Source organism: Rhamphochromis sp. 'chilingali' (genome assembly GCF_963969265.1).
Source record: "Rhamphochromis sp. 'chilingali' genome assembly, chromosome: 18".
In the NCBI taxonomy this organism is placed as follows: Eukaryota; Metazoa; Chordata; class Actinopteri; order Cichliformes; family Cichlidae; genus Rhamphochromis; species Rhamphochromis sp. 'chilingali'.
Window position 1 is genome coordinate 22,731,553 of NC_137945.1, and position 24,033 is coordinate 22,755,585.

The following is a 24,033-nucleotide window of genomic DNA, read 5'->3' on the forward strand; positions in this document are numbered from 1 at the left end:
TTGTTTCAGAAAAGGCAACCAAGTTGATCTTTGCACCGATGATTAATTTACTTTCTATTATCAGAAAATTTGTACACATAGTTTATAATTTCAAATGTATCAGAGCAAATACAGCTCAGTTTTAAATATGTTTTGCATGGAATCTGCATTATTTCAGTGAGTATTGAAACCTGATATGTATAAAAATGTTTTAAAATAAGCCAAATTAAACCAATATTACATACAAACAATGACTTACACCTCTAATTTAGATCTTTGTGATCATGTAGAGAACATTACTGAGTTTATAAGGTAGCAAATGGTAGTTTCACCTCTACATTGTAAAACAATAGCAAGGCTAATGAGCCACACCAACGCCCATCATAAACCCCATAGACACATGCATCTGGCCCCCTCTGGCTTATTCAGAATTAGAGACACACCTAGTTCACCCAGTGACCACTAAACATACGCTAATGTGTCTTTTAGAGTTCCTGTATCACACCCTGCTACCTCTGATTAATTATCAAGTCAATGCAGACAGTTGGCACCAGGGCCATGAGAGATAAGTGAGGGTAAAGGTGTTTGTATTGACATGTCTTAATTTGAAGTAACTGCAAAGACACAGAAGTCATATTGTTTGCAGACGATACAAAGTTATTGTGGAAGTAACATGGAACAACTTCTGAATGAACTAGAAAACCAATTTAAGAAATTGAAGAGTTTTTCTGCAATCATATTTCACTGGATATGAGCAAAACAAAACTCATACTATGTTGGAGTCGTAGAAATTCTATCATTAATAAACTGATGATAAATAACAGACTTACGATCGTAAATAAAACTGCTTCAACAGAACCACCAAACCCACTTTTTAGCCTTTTCATTAAATACTCTTAAATTTAAAGACTTGGTTGACCTCAGACCTCTACACACAATTTATAAAGCAACAAACAAATCTTTGTCCCACAACATTTAGAACTTGATCAGGATAAAAAAAGAGAACGAAAGAAATAACATGTAATGTATGTCTGTATGTCTGACAGCATATCAGGTTTCTGTGAGTTTTTAGTAAAAAAAAAGAAATCGTTCTTCTCTTCATGTAGCTCAATCTAGTCCTATAGAATTAACCCAAAACTGATTCAGCCAATAAAAGTCCCACACCTTTACCTGCTGGAACTAACTTACATAGGAGTATAAAAAATGTGACTTTTTAAACTTCTTATCTATTTTTCATCAAACAAAACAGAACTGTACAGTTTCTGACTCAGGAGTATTGTTCTTAAGTCACTCTAATGATGCTACTGGAGTTAAATACAACTCTGGTTTACAATGTGTAGAATAATAAAATTCTAACTGCACTTTCTTTTTTTCAGACCTGAGAAACAGTATTTTAAAGAAATGTAAATGATGCCAGTTGGTAGAAACTGCCTGACTGCTTTGTAAAGTAACTCACAAAAGAAGAAGCTCAACCCCCCACATTCCTGCCCACACCCACAAACCTCCTTAAAAGCCCAGAATTGCTCTTAAGTCAGTCTTAGGACACATAGCACCTTCCTGCCTGGTTTGGAGCTCTTTCAGCAGATATACTTTCTCCAGCTTTCCTGTTTTAATCACTGGGATTTCAAAGATGGAAGATTATGGGATGCACTTTTCTCCAGGTATGTACTCAGCATTGTTGTCTAGTGAGCTAATGTGAACAGAGTTGGCTAACCTCGAAGACATCTTTGAGCAAAAATACCCTTTCACTCTGTGTTGTAAGTCCTGATGGCAGAAGTCACCATTTCTCCCTCCACAGCTGAACAGAGAGTCCACTTCAGGACCATCTGGGCTTTGAGTCACTTTTTAAACTTTCTAATTGGCAACATCTGGTGGCACATTTTAATAATTCAGCAAGTAAAATCAAGTGACATTGTGTGTGGGAAATTGATTAAGGCTCATCAGTTGATCCCTTTTGTATTATTTTCTGTTAAAAAACTCAACTGTGCCAAAACATATCAGTAGCCACGGTGACCCATGTGGACCATATATATTTGTGCTTACTTAGCCTCTGTCTTTCTGTCCTCATAGACTTGTGGATTTCTGGCAGCAGCCTGCAAGGGAGTCTTCCCTTGGAAGAACTTGCAGCATGGGCTGAGGCAGCTCTCGCTAAGGAGATGAGCAACAACATGTCTGAGGCTGCTGAAGCTGTTTCCAGCTCCGTCACGGAGGAGGAACTGGTTTTTGCTTCCCCAAGAAACCAGGAGGGCAGCAACACTGTCACAAGTACTATGTGTGTGAAGGACGAAAAGGCCAAGGTGCTCAAAGGAAGGACCCGAGGGCTGTTCTCAGACAGCCAGTTAAAAACTCTTGACCATCACTTTAATCAGAAAATTTACCCTGACCCACAAGAGATGACAGAGTTGGCAGAGCTGACAGGACTGACCTACAAACAGGTGAGTGTTTTTCAAGGTTACTAGAACATAAGGAACTGAATTCGTTTTGAATGTTGGGTCTATTGTACTCATTAAATTTCTTCTGCTTCCCTCCATCTTTAGGTGAAGACTTGGTTTCAAAACCGAAGAAGAAAGTTTAGGAAGATTCCAGATTCTCAGCATCTCAATCAGGGCGTCCCGCTTCATGTAAGTATCTCCAATTATTAAACAGAACTGTTTTTAATTCAGTCACTATCTGGGGAATTCATTTAATTAGATGAAGCGTATTGATTATAATTTAAAACAAGAACTCTGTATTGTGGTTTTACTGACTGTGCATCTGTCTGTGATTCAGTTTCAGGGAGCATCCTCACTCGGCGAACAACTGGACATCAGCTTCATGAGAAAGGGTGCAAATAATCAGGCCCACTATCCTGATGCTGTGGGCAATGTTGTCTCTGGACCTCAATGGACCCTCCACAACTCACCCCAGATGTTTGGCTGGTCGATGCCACCAGGCAACGGACATTATGATTGCAACACCAGTGTCTTAAGCACTGCATGGAATATGAATGACCCTGGACTTCACAGTGCAAGTTTTTACAGAGAAAGCGGAGAGCCTTGCTAACAGCTAAAGATGGCTGTAGCTACTGTTACATCTCTCTTTCATTTCTCAACTATCATTCTGAAGCCTTAAGATGGGTATTTCTGATATAATGGACGCTAATGTTATTTTTTTTATGTTTTCATTTTAATGTAAAGTTATTTAAAAGTTAACACAGAGGCAGGTTTGATAAAACTCAGTGAACTTCTTCGTCATTTACACTTTTACAAAACAAGGAAAAATTAGCTTGGTCATAGTTGGTGGGGTAGATTAAGGCTTGTGTGAGTGATTGATAAAGTCCACTTTTTATATGGTGTAACTGTTGTAAAGTCAACATGAATCTGTAATGATTTTTCTTCCAATAAATGAGGACTTTGCTAAAACAAAATACTTTCTCCATGCGTCATTTTTATTGAGTCTCAAACATATTTGGTGTTAAAAAGTGTAATGAAATCTCATGTTTGGTTTCTTGTCACAGGTGGGTGTGTGCTTTCTCCTTCATACATCAGCCAAGGTGGAGACCCTTACAACAGTTAATGTTCAATATCACAGATATTGTAAATAGTAGCTAGTATCAATGACTGAGCTGACAGGATATCAGGATTCTGATCTGTTTTCTGTACTTTTAGTAAATGGTAGGTATGGGGTGAACATTAGGCCCTTTATCTTAAAACCCATTGATTTTAGAAATATTAGAATTTATTCTTTGAAATGAGAACACATAACACATTTTGTATAAAATATTAAGAGAAACTTAAAAAAAAAAAACAACAACTTGGAACTTGATACCAGTATCATACCTGGGGAATATCACACTGGAATTGATGTAAATGTGTTTTGACTTTTTCTTATGTTCCAGTATTTGTGAAACTTCACATGATTTAGACTGTTTAAAAAATTATGTCTGTATATCAGAAGCTGTAAATAAAATATCAGTCCCCTACCCTTAAATCAGAATTTTCTTGACTTGATCCTCAAATATTTTGTGTTTTTAACATTCTCTTGTATTAAGAAAGCACGTTGAACATAACAGTAGTATGGCTTTCTACATTACCTTTGCTTTCACATTTTTAGGGCCCGAGCACTGACAGTGCAAAGGCCCTATTGTATTTGCTCCGTTTCTTCTTCTTCTTATTATTATTATTCAGGCAAAACAAGGGCCTTTTTGAGGGCCTAAACATGCTCAAAAACTCATGGAATTTTGCACACATGCCAAGTTTGGTGAGAAATTTTGTATTTTAATGTTTTACATATGAGCACTCGGAAATGGCTCTACAGCGCCACCTATGCCTTGTTAAATGCAGCCCTACGACCACATCGTTTGAGCTACATGTATGAAATTTGGCACACATTTGTATCATGCCAAGACGAACAAAAAAGTCTGTTGGCCCATTGACGCAAACCCAACAGGAAGTCCGCCATTTGGAAGAGAAGGTGACATTTTGGTTCTAATTTTGCCATTTCCATGCCTCGAACTTTTTCGAACTCCTCCTTGGGATTTGGCCGTATAGGCTTCATCTTTGGTCAGTGTCAACTACACACCTGGGCCATGTTAAATTGCAGAGCTTTTGAGTTTTCACAATACCATGAGGCCGTGGCGCCATGGCAAATTTCGATGACTCGCCATGAAAATCTTATTGCCTCTCATTTTGTCATACATTTTCTGACCTTGACCAAAGTGAACACATATGATAAGGCTCCACCCCTGAACATAATTCAACTGCCATATTTGACATCAGGGACAGCGCCACCTAGTGGGAACAGGAAATGTCATGTTTTACACTTTGGGGTACAGTATTGTGATGGGTGACATCTGCAGCCTCAAATTTCTCCAGGAAAGCCTTAAGGAGTTGGTCTTGGGTTACAGTGAAAACTGTGACTTTTCGCGAAAGGGTGTGACCCCAGCGGCATGGCGAACTTTGATATCTCGCCACGAAGAAACAAATTAGTATAACTCCATGAAATCCAGTCTGATCAGTACCAGATTTTACAGGCATGATGTCAGACCCTCCCTGAACAGATTGATGTGCCCATTGTCTGGAATACGCACAGCGCCACCTAGTGGCAACAGGAAATGTCATGGCTTTAATTTTGTTGTACTGATTTTCACAGGTTCATCGTGGCCACCTCAAAAGCGGTGAATATCACCATCAGTCCCTCGTGATGCTTCAGTGCAAAAATTGTGACTTTAAACTGAACGGCGCACCCTGATGGCAACGCGGTCCACCATGAAAGATGAAGTGGCTTTTGAGGGGCTTGGAAAGTTTATAGAGGCTTGAAATTTGGCACACACCTCCAATGTGATGAAGGCTTTGTTGTCATGTGATCATTTTCATTGAATAGCGCGAAATGGCTCCACAGCGCCCCCTACAATATTTCAAAATATCAGCCCCTGCTCTGTGTTTTATGTATGAGTCTGAAACCTGGTAAGCATATAGGAGATATCAAGATGTACAAAAAAGTCTCTTGGTGCAATATCCCAAATCCAACAGGAAGTCAGCCATTTTAAAATTAATGTGCAATTTTTGCAACATTTTCCCCTCTTTTCAGGCACCGTTCTTTGACGAACTCCTCCAAGGGATTTCATCAGATTGATGCAATCTCCTGTGTGTGGAATCTAAAGACCTTTGTGATGTTAAATTGCGAAGCTTTTTACATTCAGGGAAACGGGGTGGTCATGGCGGCACGTAGAGTTTCAATCACGCGCCAAAAAGCAGTAATCTGCTGTCACTGAAAGACACAATGTCCAATCTCTCCCAAAGCTCATAGGCGTGATGAGACTCGAGCTCAGAAATGTTTGTTATGCCATTTGTACATAATGGTTAGAGCGCCACCTAGTGGAACGACTAACTAATCATGAATGAATGAGTTGAAATGTTAGCTGGTGGTTAAATGCATGAATTCCATCAATGTGACATCAGATCAGATGAGCTGGTTTTAGGTGTTGGGCGTGGCTCGACGCGCCGGGGGTGCGAGGGCCCTCATAACGCTGCTTGCAGCTTTAATTAAACTTGTATTTGTAAAAAAAAAAAAAAAATATAGAAGGAAAAAAAAGTGGATAACAATAACAATAAGAAAAAAATACATACATATACAAACACATAAGTATACACACATGTACAAGTTGAATAATACGAGGCTACAAGTTAGGCTCGTATTATTGACATGGGTATTTAAATCAGTGCATCAACATAAAAAGTGGCATGGTTCATTCACACCTCACAGGCTTAACATATTCCATCCATTTAGACCATATTCTGTAGAAGGTATCCCCCTGAGCTTCAAGAAAAAAAAATCTATTTTTCCATTGATCTTTTGTATAGAATGTATCCAATCTTCCATTGTTGGTGGTTCAGGCTTAAGCCATCTCCTCATGAGGGCCTTAATACTCGCAGCCAGTAGGATTTAGAAAAGTCTTCTATCATTAGAGATTAATTTATCCACTGGTGTGTCACACAAAAATATTGTCTCAAAGGCTAAAAGGAAAACAAATGAAAAAACATTTTGTAGATGTTCATTGATTAGAGACCAGTACTAAAATAAAAATAACTTTTTGCAATCCCAAAAGACATGGAAATGGTTGGCTCCATCTCCCCCACATCTCCAACAAGTGTCACCAGTTCCCCGATACCTTTTCTGAGCAGGGGTGATGAAAATTGTCATGATGCTTTTCCAGCAAAATTCACACCAAACATTAGACCCGGTGGTAGCCCACTGTATCTTGCATGCGTGGCTCCAACACTCCTCTGTAATTGTCAGATTACCTTCTTTCTATCCCACGGTGTAATCTAGACAACAGAGCAATGGTCTTAACTGAGCTGCACAGTAATATTCTCATAGACAAGGAAGTCCACGACCTTCCCTATCTTTTTTTAGTTGGAGGGTTGTATATCAGATTTTATAGATTCATTTAACAGGGCATAGTTGGCAATGAACATTTTTGGTGAAATCATAGGGGTGTATTACCACCCCTATGTACCTTACGCTATCTGCGTCCCATTTACATTTATAGCTATTCTTAATTTCGACTGGTGGATCATAGTTTAAAGTTAATGTCTGTGTTTCGTTTACATTAACCTTGTATCCTGAAAAAGAACCATACTTAGATAGCATTTCCATGATTTTGGGGAGTGCCTGTGTAGGATAGGATACAGTTAATAGTAGGTCGTCGGCAAATAGTGCTAATTTCGATTTCCCTCCTGCCGTTGTTACTCCAGTTATATCCCGTCTCTGCCTGATCCATTGTCTTAATGGTTCTATAATCAAAGCAAAAAGCAGTGGTGAAATGCAGCAGTCCTGTCGTGTCCCGTGCTTCAATATAAATGGTTCGGTGGGGTCTCCATTGATTTTGATTTTAGCTCTTGGTTTATTGTATAGCCCTGAAATAATATCAATCATAGATTTACCAAAAACAAAATTCACAAGCACCTTATATAAAAAGGACCACCTCACTGAATCAAATGCCTTCTCTGCATCTAGACTTAACACTAAGGTCTCTAGTTTTTGTTTATCAACCTGCCTCATTATGTGCAAAACCTTTCTGATGTTGTCCTGGGCCTGTCTCTGTTTGATGAAACCCGTTTGATCATTATGTATTAACCCAGGTAATATTGTTTCTAGTCTCTTAGAGATGATGGATGTGAACAACTTATAATCAATATTCAGTACACTAATTGGGCGATTTGGTATGATGGAGATTATTGCTTCCCTCCATGAAGAAGGGATAATTTTCTTTTCCATTCCCCAATTACATTTTTTAGCATGGTGGTAGTCAAACAATCTTGCATTATTGTATACCATTCTGGACCAAACCTGCCATTTTCCCTCCCTTTAGTCTTTTAATTGCCAAATACATTTCTTCTTTGGTTATTGCAGATAATAGCAACTTTGGCAACTTTAGTACTGACAAGATGGTATTGACATCAGTATTGTTATCTGCTGGGGTTGGGAATAGAGTCTTCTATAATAATTCTGAAAGCATTGTTTAATTTTCCCCAGTTCAGTTTCTATTTCTATTCTACTTGCCTATTTGTCTATTAAAAGGGATCTTTATTTTATGTATAGTCTTCTCTGCTGGGGGAATACACCCATTTAAGAGAGAAATCATAGTACCTTCAGTCTTACCCATTACCGTTATATATCTACCTTCCTTATCTTTATGCTCTAATAAATGTTCATCACTCAGAGCTGCAGATAAAAAAAATCGCCACCCCCCTCAGCCTCCCAGAACCAGATATGGGCAGTAACACATAACGCCTTACTGTAATTCCATTCAATTTTATTTATATAGCGCCAAATCACAACGAAATTCGCCTCAAGACGCTTTTTATTGTACAGTAGATACAGAGAAAAACCCAACAATCATATGACCCCCTATGAGTAAGCACTTTGGCGACAGTGGGAAGGAAAAACTCCCTTTTAACAACTGCTGCGACCGGTTGGGGTGAGAGAAGGAAAACAGGATAAAGACATGCTGTGGAGGAGAGACAGAGGTTAATAACAGATATGATTCAATGCAGAGAGGTCTATTAACACATAGTGAGTGAGAAAGGTGACTGGAAAGGAAAAACTCAATGCATCATGGGAATCCCCCAGCAGTCTAAGGGAGGATTCAGGGTCACCTGATCCAGCCCTAACTATATGCTTTAGCAAAAAGGAAAGTTTTAAGCCTAATCTTGAAAGTAGAGATAGTGTCTGTCTCCCGAATCCAAACTGGAAGCTGGTTCCACAGAAGAGGGGCCTGAAAACTGAAGGCTCTGCCTCCCATTCTACTTTTAAATACTCTAGGAACAACAAGTAGGCCTGCAGTGCGAGAGCGAAGTGCTCTAATAGGGTGATATGGTACTACAAGGTCATTAAGATAAGATGGGGCCTGATTATTTAAGACCTTGTATGTGAGGAGCAGCATTTTGAATTCAATTCTGGATTTAACAGGAAGCCAATGACGGGAAGCCAAAACAGGAGAAATATGCTCTCTCTTTCTAGTCCCTGTCAGGACTCTTGCTGCAGCATTTTGGATTAGCTGAAGGCTTTTCAGTGAGTTTTTAGGACATCCTGATAATAATGAATTGCAGTAGTCCAGCCTGGAAGTAATAAATGCATGAACTAGTTTTTCAGCGTCACTCTGAGACAGGATATTTCTAATTTTAGAGATGTTGCACAAATGGAAGAACGCAGTCTTACATATTTGTTTAATATGTGCGTTGAAGGACGTGTCCTGGTCAAAAATGACTCCAAGGTTCCTCACAGTGTTACTGGAGGCCAAGGTAATGCCATCCAGAGTAAGAATCTGGTTAGATACCATATTTCTAAGATTTTCAGGGCCGAGTACAATAACCTCAGTTTTATCTGAATTATGAAGCAAAAAGTTAGCAGCCATCCAGGTCTTTATGTCTTTGAGACATTCCTGCAGTTTAGCTAATTGGTGTGTGTTATCTGGCTTCATGGACAGATAGAGCTGGGTGTCATCTGCATAGCAGTGAAAATGTATGCTGTCTTCTAATGATACTGCCTAGGGGAAGCATGTATAATGTAAACAGAATTGGTCCTAGCACTGAACCCTGTAGAACACCGTAATTGACCCTAGTGTGTGAAGAGGACTCTCCATTTACATGTACAAATTTAAATCTATTGGATAGATATGATACAAACCACTGCAGCACAGTACCTGTAATACCTACAGCATGTTCTAGTCGCTCTGAAAAGGATATTATGGTCAACAGTATCGAACGCTGCACTAAGGTCTATGTAGTAGTGGCTGGTAATAAACCAGTCCTCATAAAGGAACAGTGCTCTTTAATGAATTCAGCATAGACTTTACATCGTAGAGGTAACAGGGAGACACAACAAGTTATCAGTTAGTCATCTAACTATACTCTAACTCTAAAACTTTTCCAACTCCACTTTATTCCAACTCCACTTCATCCATCAGGCTGTCAGGAAGCTTAACTCCCTCCCGATTCTGCCCCCTCTCCCCTCCACAGTCTCACTGAACTCTGTCACACACACACACACACACTCTCTGACTCACTCACTGGCCTGCACCAGTTACCAGTCACTTTGTGGAGCATTGGACTGCCATTACCTCATAAGACTTTGTTGTTACACTATCTCTTACCGCATACCACTAAATCTCCATTTGCACTATTTGCCTATTTGCACTACTATGCCTCCTTACTTGAATATTGTATATTGTATATTGCATAGCTTTTTTTTTTTTGTTATACGTAAAATTGTATTGTATTTATTTAAATTTTTACTTTTTAATTATTTTATTTGCATTTTTTAATCACTAGGGTTTGAGAGTAACGAAATTTCTATTCTCTGTATGTCCTGTACATGTGGCAGAATTGACAAATAAAGTTGACTTGACTTGACTTATTTCACGACACCACCCTCTAGTGGTGCAATATGGTACAATCATTACAGGACACAACATCTCTCTATGAAAAGAGTTCACCAGAAATAAAGTAATTCACTGTTTAGCAAGTCACACATACACTTGTGAACTTAAATGTCGCAATAGTTATAACATCAGAATACTACAACTAGCAAAGCTTAATAAGCCTGAAACTATATTGCACTCCTACGTAAAATGAAAAGAAATTATTATTCCAGTTTTTCCATGACAATTTTTTCTTAGTGCATTGGTGGCAGAAAATCAGTTCTTTTTACACTCAAGATAGAACAAGTAATAACATTTCTCTAATGTTCTTTTTCCAAGCAACCTATTATGGTACAATATAGTCTTTGTGCCAGCGAGGCTTGTACTTAACGCCTGGCAGTCTTCTGGCAGTAGGTGAGCCAGTCTGAGTGTGGTGCAACCTAGCAGTGTCAGCGTTCTTTTCAGTCACTGGGCGACAGCGTGCTAGATGAGTGGCATTCCAAATCTTTCCATCACTCAGCAAGAAGGCATTCAAGCCTTTGGCTTTTGTTACTGTTACAGGAGTAGGGATGGGTATTGATAAGATTTTCACGATTCCAATTCCATTTTCGATTCTGTTTAACGATTCGATTCTTTATCGATTCTTATTTTTAAAAAAGGAGAACACTAAAGTCGATTAGCTTAGAACTTTGTTTTATATCTTCTCTTTGAACAAGATAGAAATTTAGGAGTAACATGGCCTTACAAACCCAACAGTGAGATCTTAAGAGTACCTTAAGATCAGCCTACGGTTCTTCAATGGGGTGTTACAGGGTCCCCAGGAAAAAAAAAATTGTAAATGTAAAATAATAAAATAAATATTCTCCTGTAGCAATAACAAAGTGTAACATAAATTATTCTGTAGCAATTACACAAGAATATCCAGTAATGTCCCTGCCTACAATTAAACACATTCACTTACCAAAGTGAAATCGAGGGCATCTGCTGTGGCAGCCTTTTAACACAAACTTAGTCACTGCTTGGTGACATTCGTCTATCCTGGCCTGAAAGGAGACTGCAGCAAGAACTGCCAGCATCTGAGCCAGCCAGACTCTGTCTGTCTCTCTCATCATGGTCACCTAAATGCACAGTAATGGCAGGTTTTGTAATAAGGCAGATCGCGCTAACATAATATGCACTGTTAGTTGATTATTTACCTGCCGCATTAACGGGAGAGGATGTGCAAACGTTACCGCTGCTGCTGGGGTGAGATTCACGAGTCCGCAGCGGATTTAAAAACACGACATTCATTTAAGGTCATCGCGTGTTTTGTGAGCAAATGCTTTTGCATATTCGTAGTGTTTCCTCCCTTAAATGAAATATCTACTTTGCACGCACACAGCCAATATCTGGGGCAGCAGGGATGCAAGAAGCAGGTGATGGGTTTATAGACATCACAGAAGCAGTAGGATCAGTATATGGAGGTAGAACAGTATTGCCTGCAATGCTGACATTCAGCGCTTCCATCAGATCTCTTCCAAGAAGAGGAGTTCCTTTTCTTACAACAAAGAACACAGCTGAGGCAGATGCATTTCCTCTGCTCACTGTGACTTGCAGGCAGCCTAACACAGGGAGAGAGATACTCCCTACGGCTTATGACAAAATTTGATCCGATTTGATTGATGACCCTAATCATGACCTTTTGACCTCCCCCCTCCCCCCCGGAAGTGTGTAATTTGATCCCCTAAGCGTGACGAATTGCATCCGGAGAAGGGAGGGGGAAACCCCGGAAGCGCGCCACCTGCCCCTAAGCGTGACGAATTGCATCCGGAGAAGGGAGGGGGGAAACCCCTGGAAGCGCGCCACCTGTTGTTGGAAAAAAAAGAAAAAAAGTTTTTAGAGGGAGGGAGGGTCTGCGGCATGGGAGGAGAATAAAAGCAGAGAGGAGGAGTCCGTCACAATTTCTAAGGCACAGACACAAGATGGATCCTTTCATTCTGCAGCCCAGCAGCGTTCCTGTGTACTTGGACGGCGAAGAGATCTGCTCTCCCGAGGCCGCTAGCATGGGAGGCAGCAGCAGCGAGTGGTCCTCGTCGATTATCAGCGACACCCCCGTCACCGTCTACAGTAACAGATCCGAAGCAACCGGCGCTTCATCAGCAATTCAACCAGCAATCATCTGGTCAACTTGGTGATCAACAAGTACCGCACCGAGGAATGCAACGGCTGTAAGATCGATCATCCGAGCCAGAGACAACACGAGTGTCTGCAAATCCTGGAGGATGATTTTTACTCCGACAACTATTACAACATCAGAAAGAAACTGCTCACCCCTCGCTTTGTCCCTTCCATTCAACGTCTGCTGATTGCCCGCAACATCAAGACTGATGACGTCAAAGTCGGAACGGTGGCGGAGACTCTGCTTCATGAGCTGAAATCGGTGAGGGAAGTCTTTGACGCCATCACCGATGCTTATGACAATTTGGTGGGTCAGGATGTAGTTAAAATTGGGGAGCTGCGCTTGGTCACAGAGTGCTACAAAGGATACTGATTCTTATCCTGCATGCGTGTATCCTATATTTAACCTTGTTGTTTTATTTTATTTTTTTAATCATGTATTCTGTTTCTTAAAAAAAAAAAAAAAAAACTACCTCGTTTTTTATTCCTGCTTTATTTTTTAAAAAAACAAAACAAAACGAAAAAACATGTATGCTGCTTTTTTTTTTTAATCATGTATTCTGTTTCTTAAAATCCTACCTCATTTTTTAATCGTGTATGCTGCTTTTAAAAAAAAGTATCCTGTTTGTTTGCAACCTTTTAGCATGTTTACCTCAGGTTTTTAAAAAAAAAAAAAAATTTTTTGTAATTGTATTCCTGTTTGATTCTATAAGTGTGTTTTATCTCAGGGTTTTGAATAAAAATGTATTCCTGTTTTTTTGCATGTTAAACCCTCTGGTTTTGAATAAAAAAAAAGTTTTTGTATCTTAATTGTATTCCTGTTTGATTCTATAAGTCTCTGGGTTTTGAATAAAAAATGTATTCCTGTTTTTTGCATGTTAAACCCTCTGGTTTTGAATAAAAAATATTTAAAAAGCATTCATCTCTGGTTTTTGAATAATGTATTCCTGTTTTCTGCACGTTAAGCCCTCTGGTTTCGAAAAAAATAAATAAATAAAATAAAATAAAATAAAAAAACAAAACAAAAAAACCCCAAAAAACATTCATCTCTGGTTTTTGAATAAAATAATAAAAGCCGACTCCTGCGACGCTATAACGCAGACGGGCTTTTTATCAGAAGACGAGATGGCTGAGAAAAGAGAGATGAAAAAAGTGTATTACGACCCCCTTCACCCCGGTAGTTTCGGAGGGGTAGATAGACTATAGAAGATGAGACTGGTAAAAAAGTAGATGTCCGCAAGGTGCAGGATTTTTTATCCGAGCAGGACGCCTATACTCTACACAAGCCGGCGCGAGTAAGATTTAAGAGAAATAGAGTGTTTGTGACCAAACTCCTGAAGCAGCTTCAGGCCGACCTGTGCGACATGAGACACCTGTCTGAATACAACGACGGATTTAATTATTTATTGACCGTCATAGACGTATTTTCAAAAAAGGCTTACGCCCGTCCCCTGAAAAAGAAGACGGGCTCGGAAGTGACTGAAGCTTTCGAGTCTGTGTTGAGAGAGAGTGAAATACCGGAAAATTTACAGACCGATGCGGGAAAATAGTTTTTCAACAAGAGTTTTCAAGCTCTGATGAAAAATCACAGCATCTCCCATTTTGCGACCGCCAGCGACCTAAAGGCCTCGGTGGTGGAGAGATTTAACCGCACCCTGAAAACGAGAATGTGGAGATATTTCACCGCGCACAATACCAGACGCTATCTGGAGGTGTTGCCCGATCTGTTAGAAGGTTATAACCGCAGTTATCACAGCAGCATTAAAATGACACCTGCCGAGGTGCGCCCCGAGAATGCGGATCGAGTGTTTCGCAACTTGTACGGAACGACCCCCGCCCGTCCTAAAATAAAGTTGAAATTTAAGAGGGGTGATCTGGTGAGAATATCCAAATTGAGAGGAGTATTTGATAAAAAATACGAACAGAGTTTCACGGACGAAACCTTTACTGTGATCCGGGTCCTTCAGCGCTCGCCACCCGTGTATAAGCTAGAAGATTATGACGGGGAACCTATCGAAGGATCGTTTTATGAGCCCGAGCTGCAGAAAGTGAAACTGACCGAGGACAAAGCGTTTCATGTGGAGAAGATTTTAAAGCGGCGCGCAGTCAGAGGCGAAAAACAGGTTTTTGTCAAGTGGAAAAACTGGCCGGATAAATTCAACAGCTGGGTGAAAGCCTTGGAAGTGGTCGGCGTATAAAAAAAGAGACCCCTCGGATCATTCGGCTCATTTCTTTTAATTTTCTCATGGAGTCCGATGGGTTTTACGTGACCCTGCCTTCCAACGCCAGCAAGGACTTATTTAAAGATAACACCAGCGGCTGCTACACGGTGGATCTGGCCAAACCCCTCGAGCTGACCGGAGAATGGACCGTGGGCCTCTGCGAATTTATTTATTCGCGCACCTGGTACAATCTACCGCCGGACGCCTCCTACTTGGAGCTGATGCGGACGACGGAGGAGGAAGCTCAGCCGGTGGTGATTTTAAAATTCGGCAGGGGAGGTCATTACGGACGCGTTAAAGATCTATTGGATCACCTGGTGCCGGCGATCAAAAAGTACGACCCCTCCTTCGAGGCCTCTTTCTACAACATCACCAAACGTCTGGACGTCAAAGGAGACGGGAGCCATAAAATAAAGGTCTTCCCTCCTCTGGCTTACATGCTGGGATTGAAAACGAACGAGTGGTGGACTCTGACGAAGCGCTCTACCCCCTATCCGTGCGATATGAGCGCGGGCGTATACAACCTGTTTCTCTACACCGACATCGTTCAGTACCAACCGGTCGGTGACAGTTACTCACCGCTGCTGAGTGTGCTGAACATGAAAGGCGATTACGGAGACGTGGTGAGCGTCAGACACAACACGGTGCATTACCTGCGCGTATCTAAAAAATACATTAAAACCATACGCGTAGAAATTAAAACGGACCGCGACAGATTCGTGGATTTTGTTTACGGGAAAACGATAGTCAAGCTGCACTTTAAACCGGCTTGAGAATGGCGGCGCGTCTCCCACAGGACCCTCACCGTTTTGTGAGATATTATGAGGGTCAGGTGGGCGGATCCCTTCCGGGTTTTTAAGGAGCCCCCGTGATGTACGGCAGAGGGATAGGATCCATCTTCTCCAGGCTGTTTCGTTTCGTGTCTCCTCTCTTCAAAACGGGGTTCGCCGTAGCTAAACCTCACCTGAAAACGGCCGCTACCAACATCGCTACAGACGCTGTGAAAAGAGTGATGGGTAAGCTGACCGAGCCTCGCCAGGAGGGGGCGGGGGGCATGATGGTACTCTCCCGCAGGAAGAGGGTTAAAAATAAAAGCGCCGGAGTAAAAACTAAATCAGTCAAGACCGGCGGCGGAAAGAGAAGGAACCCCCAGCGGAGCTCGGACATATTTTAGAAGAAAGAAAAAAAAATGTCTCTCTTACACAAGAAATCTACCGAATGCACCCTGGCCGAACTGGATCTATTTTCGGCTCCCATGACCCAGCTATCTATAGAGGATAAAAAATATCAAGAATGTCAGCCCCTCTCTGCGTTGAACGACAACTCACCCATTGAATTTTTCATCCCCGGAGACGGGGAAAAGTATCTCGATCTGAACGACACCATGCTCCATCTGAGAGTGAAAATGACGGAAAGGGACGGGAGCGACATCCCGCCCGACGCCGGGGTAGCGCTCATCAATTACCCCCTCAATACAATTTTCAGTCAGTGCGACGTTATTCTGGGGGATCGTTTGATTTCGCAGTCCAGCGCCACCCATCCTTACAGGGCCATGATCGAGACGCTGCTCAACTTTTCAGAAGACACTCTAAAGAGTCAATTCAGCGCCGGTCTGTTTTACAAAGACACGGCCGGAGACATGGATTCTATAGTTATAAGCAACGGGCCGAACAAAGGGTTAAAACAGAGAGCCGTTTTCACGGCCGAGTCGCGAGAAGTGGACCTGCTGGGTCCCCTCCACGCAGATATTTTCTTCTGCGAGAGGCTCCTGCTGAACTCTGTGGATTTGAGAATTAAATTGATACGCAACAGCGACGCCTTCAGTCTGATGGGAACTCGGGATTCGCAGTTTGCCCTGAAAATAACTTCGGCCTCTCTGTTCGTTAAAAAGGTCACGGTCTCGCCGGCCGTCAGGCTGGGGCACGCCGCGGCCCTGATGAAAGGAAACGCCCTCTATCCTCTTTCGCGCGTTTCTGTGAAAACCTACTCCATCCCTGAAAATTCCAGGATCTGCAACCAAGAGAATCTCTTTCTGGGAGCCATGCCCAAATACGTGGTCCTGGGCATGGTTCATCACAACGCCTTCACCGGGAGGAGGGATCTGTCGCCTTTCAACTTTAGACACAACGACGTGGAGTATCTGGCGTTGTGTCAGGACGGCAGGCAGGTGCCCGCCAAAGCTTTCCAGCCACAGTTTGACCGCGGAAATTCGGTCAGGGAGTTTTACCACATGTTTTCCGCCACGGGGAGACACCTCAAAGATTTGCCTCTGAGCATCGACCGCCGGGAATTTAACGAGGGGTACGCCCTGTTTGCCTTTAATCTGGAGCCCAGCGAGGATGCGGACGCCCTGTCTCCCGTCTCCAACGGGAATTTGAGGCTGGAGATGAGATTCAGAGTTCCTTTGCCTCAGACCACCACTCTCATAGTATACGCCTGCTACGACTCCATTTTGGAGATTGACTCTAAAAGGCAGGTGCTGGTGGATTATTACTAAAAAAAAAAAAAAAAAATACATGGATAACCTTCAGCTGGAGCACATTCTGCATCGCGACTTGGGAGACGTTTTCTGCGGGGTTTGGGCCTCGGACCAGCTGGCCTTTTTGAGGCGCGACTTTAAACCCCCCGCCTACTTTATAGTAAACACTCACCCCTCGCACTTGAGGGGAGAACACTGGCTGGCTCTGACTCTGGAAAGGGACGGTTCCTCCACTTTTTTTGACTCTTACGGATTCCCTCCCGACTTTGCCCACTATCCCTCGATCATCTCAGAGTTTCTGGAAGGCCGCTCTGACAAAATACTCTATCACGATCATCAACTTCAGCACCCTATGTCTGTCGTTTGCGGGCAACATTGCATTTTTTAATCTATGTCACAAGGCTCAGGGGTTATCCGTCGGCAAAATACTTTCTCTGTACTATAACGATGTGTTTAAAAATGATGACATGGTGTCTGACTTTCTGAAAGGACGCTGCCCCGCTCGCTCTCACAGAGGTCATCACGGGGCGTGCTCCTTACAAAAGTTTAAAGATGCGTGTATCGAATAAAGAAACGTAAACAAAAAAAAAGTTTGTTGCAGCGTTTTTTATTTCATTTGTAAAAAACAAAAACACGTTTGTTTTACATAGAGGTCCAGGTCGGGGAAAGCGTTATTTTGACCCGAGAAGGTTTTCTCCCCCTTCGCGCAGGTGTCTGTACTCCCTCCTCCTCCACAGATTTAAGACGCGCGTACTGGTCGCGAGCTCGACGGTTATGTATGGAGGATGAGGGGATGTTTGATTCGACCAAAGTAGTTAAAAACGCGTTCCATCCTTTCGGTCGCGTTTGGTTTTTACTTTTAAAAGAGAGGGAGAGGTTTTTAAATAGATCGATCATGTGCGAACCCCGCACCGCATCCCCCTTGTAAACAAATTCTCCCCTCTTTGTCTATCCTCCTCCCCCCTCCGCTAATTTCTGCATAATGTAGCGGGCGTTTTTGCGGTCTCGAGGGGGTAAGGATTTTAATACTTCTTCCACCATTTCATCCTCCTCCTCCTCCCTGGGCTGCTGCACCTGCTCCTGCACTTGTTGCTGCTGCTGCTGCGCCTCCTCGGGCGGGAGGTGGAAAGTCACCCGACTCTCCTCGTCCCGACCCTGTTTAGAGAGTGTGAGATATCTCCGCAGCAGAGACTCGTATCTTTTGACTTTTTCGTACGAATTTAGCCGCGGATCCTCCAGTATGGCTTTCATCTTTTCGTCCAAATCGTCTTTGGCAGTTTCTCTGACGGTAGGCTCGGTGGGTCGGGTCAGTTTTTTCAACTCGTGAGAGGGAACGAGAATCATTTTTTTAAACATCTCAATGTTTCTGAAATATTCCTCCCAGCAGGTTCCCCAGAATGGGTACGGCTGCAGACAGCAGAGGGAAAAGAAACCCACCCGCTTGTTTCTTTAAAACTTGACGTTTACGGTTTAAGCTCGTTTTCTTGTCGGCCAGCAGCCTGATGATCTTTTTCTGGCGTTTCAGTTTTTGGTATTGAGAAGCGGAAAGAGGTATGTTCCCCTTTAAAAGATTTAAAGCTATCTCGCACAGCGCCTGGAGGAAATCCGGGGAGCTGTGAGCGAGAATGTCTTTGCGTTTCTGCGGCGACGCGTGGTACAGAGCTTGCAGTAAGACTGCGTTTCTTTTTATACGCTGAGACATGGCTACTTGGGTTTGGGCAGGTAAATGACGGGGTACTGCCCCGGAAGCAGACCGGCGCGCACTCTGTAGCGTTCTGGGCACGAGGGAGTGAGATCGAGGATTAAATACCCGTGGGGCTCCTTGGTAGCGTCTTTGAAACTGTCTGAGAAAAATGTTTTTTGCAAAGGGAAAATCTGATGGGCCAAAATCTCAATCTGCAGCTTGTCTCTGGGGTTTTTAAACAACACCATATAATTGGAGTTTAAGATGATGGTGCGGCTGTATTTACCCTGATGGAAAACGTTCTGGGTCAGCATCATGACCGAGACGTTTTTATGGTGGCGGTATTGAGTGAAAATTTTAACCACTTCCTGGTGATCCGAGGCCTGAAAGATGACGTCATCCAGCACCACCAGAACGTCTCGGAAATCTTCGAAAGAATCAGGCAGCCCCTCGACAAATTTAATGTTTTTATTGGTCTTTGAAAGCTCCTCGTACATGGGTTGAAAAGAAGTATAAATCCACACAATATTCGCGGGCACAGTATCCATGACGCGTTCACAGTTTTCCAAAACACACTTTACAAAATGAGTTTTCCCACACCCGCTAGGCCCCACAACGAGACAGGAAAAAGGCACTTTCAGTCTGTGATCAAAATCAGTTTCCTCCATTTTTTAGAAAAAAAAAAACAACAACAAAAAAACCAAAAAACAAAAAAACACACTAGTACCCGAAAGGCAGAGTCGTGCCGTCTGGAAAGAGACGTCTCTTGTCGTAAACCACGCGAAACTTTTTCTGAAATGTTCTGTTTTTGAGCACAAAGCCTCTCTTATCCCTCTGAATCCCGTGCTGAGGGGTCTCGAGCTCCGCCTCCTTCATACCAGAAAGGTAACTTTTCACCAACCCGCTCATACTGTCAAAATTGACCCGCTCGCAACATTCTCTCGTCTGCGTTATACCTTTCATTTTTACCACCAGTTTCTTTTTGTTTCTGGTCCGGTAGGCGTAACTCTTTGGACCCGCGGAGACAAATTCCTGGATGGTGTCCCCGTCTAATTCGTCCGTGAGATCCCCTAGATAGTTGCCCAGCTCTAAAGGTTCCTCCCCCTCTTTCACTACGTAGATCAGAGAGTCGGTGTCGGTATACAGAACGCTGCGCTGCAATTTTTCTAAATACTCGTAGAGTTTTAGACGGGCGTAGGCTGTGGTGAAAGCGGCGATGAAAACGTTATTGGTCGCGCCGGGAGGTATCACGCACCGCTCGTTATAGCTCCACTGAATTAACGCCACTTCCTGTTTTTTGGTCTTTAAAAAAGAGACGTGTTTAAAGTCGTACTGGCCTGAAAAGACGTAGTTAAAAAACTGACTGGGCTTTCTGACCAGAGTGGTCTGAGTCAGGTTGGTTCTCTGAGCAAACTTTCCCCAGAAACTGTTGAGACACAATTTTGATACCTGCCTTTTGGCCGGATTCACCTCTATTTTTGACGGGTCTAAACGTATGCCCTGATGCCTGCGGTACTCTTCCACGTATTTGCTCCTCTCATCCTCGTCGCGAGCTTCCGGAGGATAGCCGGAGGCTTCCTGTTTGCCTTTGAGAAAAGTGTTAATATAACCGGCAAAGATGTCGCTGCTGCGGCGATCAAAGTGCCAGACCTCTGTGATTTTAGCCACTCTGTAACCCAATTCTAAGGCTTTGTTAAACTCGACGGTGACCCAGACCCCTGTGAGAGCTCTGGCCTCGTCGTCGTGAAGGCACGGGCCGCTTTGATGATTAGTCTCGGCGCAGGTGCGACAGAGGGAGAATATTAATTTACCTCCGGGGGTTTTGTACGGTAGAACGGGGAAATAGAGCCCACGCGGCGGATAAACGGTGGCTCTGATCAGCCCGAAATAACTGCGAGGGTCTGCAAAATTCTCTCTGATGATTTGCGGGTGATGGAGAGGGTAATGAATGAATGAGGGCGTTGACGTAAGGGTACAGGGATGTGACGTCTACGTAATACACATTTTCTCCTGGCGAGGCGCTGTAACGCAGCCTCAAGGCCGAAGTGCGCCCTCCGTAAAGTCCCGAGCGAGGAGACAGAGGTTCCGGGGCTTCGTAGCTCCGCATAAAATTTTTAACCTCCTCGTTCGATTTTTTCATCTCGCTCCACTCGTGCTCCCACAGCGTGACCGTGCGGACTCTGTAAACGTTTCTCAGCTCCCGGAGCCTCACCTCGGCAGAGGCGTGCAGGTCCCCGTAAGGAGCGCGGGTCAAAGGGCAGATTTCCTCAGGCCTGTAGCATTTTGGACAGCCGTGATAAAAGCATCCCAGAAATTCCCACACCCACTTTTCCCCATTAATCAGCGCGTATCCGTCGACAAAGTACGGGCCTATTTTTTTTCTCCCCTCCGGTTGTGAGAGCGTGTTGAATGGGGATTTTCTGAGAGCGAGCTACCCACTCCAGCCACTGAATGGACGCGTGCGAATAGGCTTTGGACGTGCGCCCGTAGTTGTCGGGCGATGGGATGGCCAGAGTGTTTTCGGGTAGGAAATTGGTGAGAAACACTTTCATGCAGGCTGAAGCTATAGTGATGCAGCTGAAAGGGTCGACTTTAGTTTCGCCTATAAACCCGTCTCTGAACTTTACGCACGCCTCCCTCAGGATATTAACGTCGTTTCGGCAGTAATACAGGGACTCTTTTTCAAAGTTAAACACCCCGCGGGAGGCCTCGCCGTGCCAACGCAAAAACTCCTCCCGTTCGGAGAGGGACATGCGTTCTACCCCGTAATCCGAAGGAGGCGGGTACGGACCCACGTATTTTAAACGGTCCCGCGAGCTGAATTTGTGAGGAAAAAATCCCTTGGATTTGTCCTCGAAGCCTAAAGCTTTGGGCATAGCGCTGAGACGCATGGTGAGAAAAGAAAGCGAGTCTATGAATTTGAGAAGGAAATCGGATTCTGTGAAACATATAATTTTACTGCCTTGCATGATGAGAGAGGGAGTCATCCCCTCTCCCACCAGGTGACTTAGAATTAAATAGCTGTCAAACCCTTTCGCGTTGTGCGCAACGAACGTGGTCTCTCTATATCTTTTCCTTCTGTATCTTTGGAGAAACTTTTCAACGCAGTCTACACCGTAAGCGTGCCACTCTTTTCCTTCTAGCGATTTTGTGCACACTAGGTAAGGGACGTGCGCCCCCTCCCGGTCTGGGAAGGTTTCAAAGTCATAAAAGATCATGGAAGCGGTGTCGAAGCTTTCGTGTTTCAGAGGTTGAATGTAACACAGGTGCTGATTTTTGTCGGGAGGAAGCTCCGCGCAGCAGATTTTACATCTGACGGCTGCGCACCTGTGCTTTTCGCGACGGGAGAGGAGTTTGCAGTCCGGACATTTATACAATTGTTGACAAATGCTGAGACCGGAACTGGAGTGAATTCTGGGCTGTTTGTGTTTCAAATAACACATGCGTGTGCGACATGATCTGTTACAATCCGTACAGATTACAGAGTCCACAAAGTGAGCGGGGCACGCGGGGTCAAAACAGAGGTTGCAGCGGTTTTGACAAAAGTGTTCCTCTCTTTTATAATACCCGCGGTGACACTCCTCGCAAATGTACGGGATTCCTAAAAATGTTTTTAGATTTTTTATCCCGTAATAGTGATGCCGGAATAAGAATAAGTACAGCGGGTGAGACGTGTTCGGGTAGTCTGTTTCGATTAGCGAAAGAGTCCTGTCCTCGGGCGGGCGGTAAAACACGACGATTTTACGATTTAGTATTTGCTCGAATTTACCTATGTCGGTGAGGGTTACCTGGGTCCGATCGCTCAGCCCCGCTAAACGTTGCAGCTCTCTGCCGCGTTCCAGGGCCTGTTTATCTGTGAAATGAGGTTGGGTGAGGTGAATCAGGTTAATGGCGAAACACAGATTATCGTTTTTGTTTCTTACCACGTACAGACAGCGTCGCTTTTTGACTAGAATTTCATCATCTAACGATTTGCAAATCATTTTACGCGGGTCACCGCCGCCTCTAGGATTTCTAATTACTTGCACAACAATTTCTAGGGGAGAGCCCGCCACGATCGCGCCGTTTGATTGTATCAGCCTGGCCAACAGGTCCTTAAAAACCGGTACAATGTTTTCAACGCTTTCGTCGACGTTAAAAACAGCGTGATTTCGTGCGTGCTCGCTGATGATCTCCAGTTGAACCCGATCGTTCCGACTAACTTCCGGTCTGACCCTATCCGCTAGATCTACAAAATTATCCCTGACGTCGAGGTAAAATTGAGCGAGGTCAGTCGCTTCATCCGGAGAGGGAATGTTAAATACTCGCCTTATTTCAAAATTATTAAATTATTCGCGGCGAGTCACCGCATCGTTCTGTACCCGAGATCCTCCTTGTTGATGCTCCGCAGGCCGCTCCTCCTCCGCGGGCTGCTGCTCCTACTCCTGCACTTGTTGCTGCACCTGCTCCTCCTGCTGCTGCTGCGCCTCCCTCTGCCGGTCGTAGAGCTGAAGAGCATTTTCTAACGGTTGCAGAGGATCAAAGTTCAGTAGACCGGCACGCCGTTCGTTTTCAATGTTTTGAAGGAGGGCTTGCAAAGCGTTTTCTAAAGGCTGTAGGGGGTCGATCGGTGGTGGGGCTATATTGTTTTCTATCGGTGGGGCTATATGATCAACGTCTCTGTTCATTTCTGCCACGGCTTCCAACAAAGCGTCAGGAATGCTGCGTTCTTCCGACATGATTTTCTTTATTTCTTAATTCACAGACTTTTACATGTGTATGCTTTTACTTTGCATCCCTTTACAGGTCCTTGTGTCGATATATTGATGCATATGCGCGGACTGTTATGGCGTGAATGAAAGCGAGGTCTCCGAGGATTCTCTTCTTATGAAGTAGCTGACGACCTGTAAGAAAAGACAGACAGAATGTATTTTTAAAACATACATTTTTTTATAGAGCGGAGAAGTTTATTAGGGTCGATTCATCCCCCGTCAATTAGCTCTGGACGGTTCCTCCTCCGCCTGATTTTCTGTATCGGTCTCTGTCGAGAAATAAAAACAGAAGAGAGAAAAGTTTTAAGAAAACAATCTCCTCCTTCCTATTTTTGAGAATGAAAAACATTTATTTACCT

The 24,033-nt window shown here is 43.4% G+C and overlaps 2 protein-coding genes across 2 annotated transcripts; both read left to right on the plus strand.

Annotated features, from left to right (window-relative positions):
* Positions 1 to 988: 988 nt before the first annotated feature.
* On the plus strand, positions 989 to 12,911 carry LOC308385390 (uncharacterized protein; the record flags this gene model as incomplete). Its single annotated transcript, XM_080864241.1, has 5 exons — positions 989 to 1,640; positions 2,050 to 2,414; positions 2,517 to 2,600; positions 2,749 to 2,940; positions 12,495 to 12,911. Exons 1-5 carry the CDS (start codon positions 1,610 to 1,612, stop codon positions 12,909 to 12,911), a joined length of 1,089 nt encoding a protein of 362 aa, XP_080720367.1. The 5' UTR covers positions 989 to 1,609.
* A 3,104-nt stretch (positions 12,912 to 16,015) lies between these two features.
* LOC308385391 (uncharacterized protein F54H12.2-like) lies at positions 16,016 to 17,257 on the plus strand (the record flags this gene model as incomplete). The annotated part of the gene is made up of 1 exon (XM_080864242.1): positions 16,016 to 17,257. The coding sequence occupies one exon, from the start codon at positions 16,016 to 16,018 to the stop codon at positions 17,255 to 17,257; it is 1,242 nt and encodes a 413-aa protein (XP_080720368.1).
* Between the last annotated feature and the right edge of the window lie 6,776 nt (positions 17,258 to 24,033).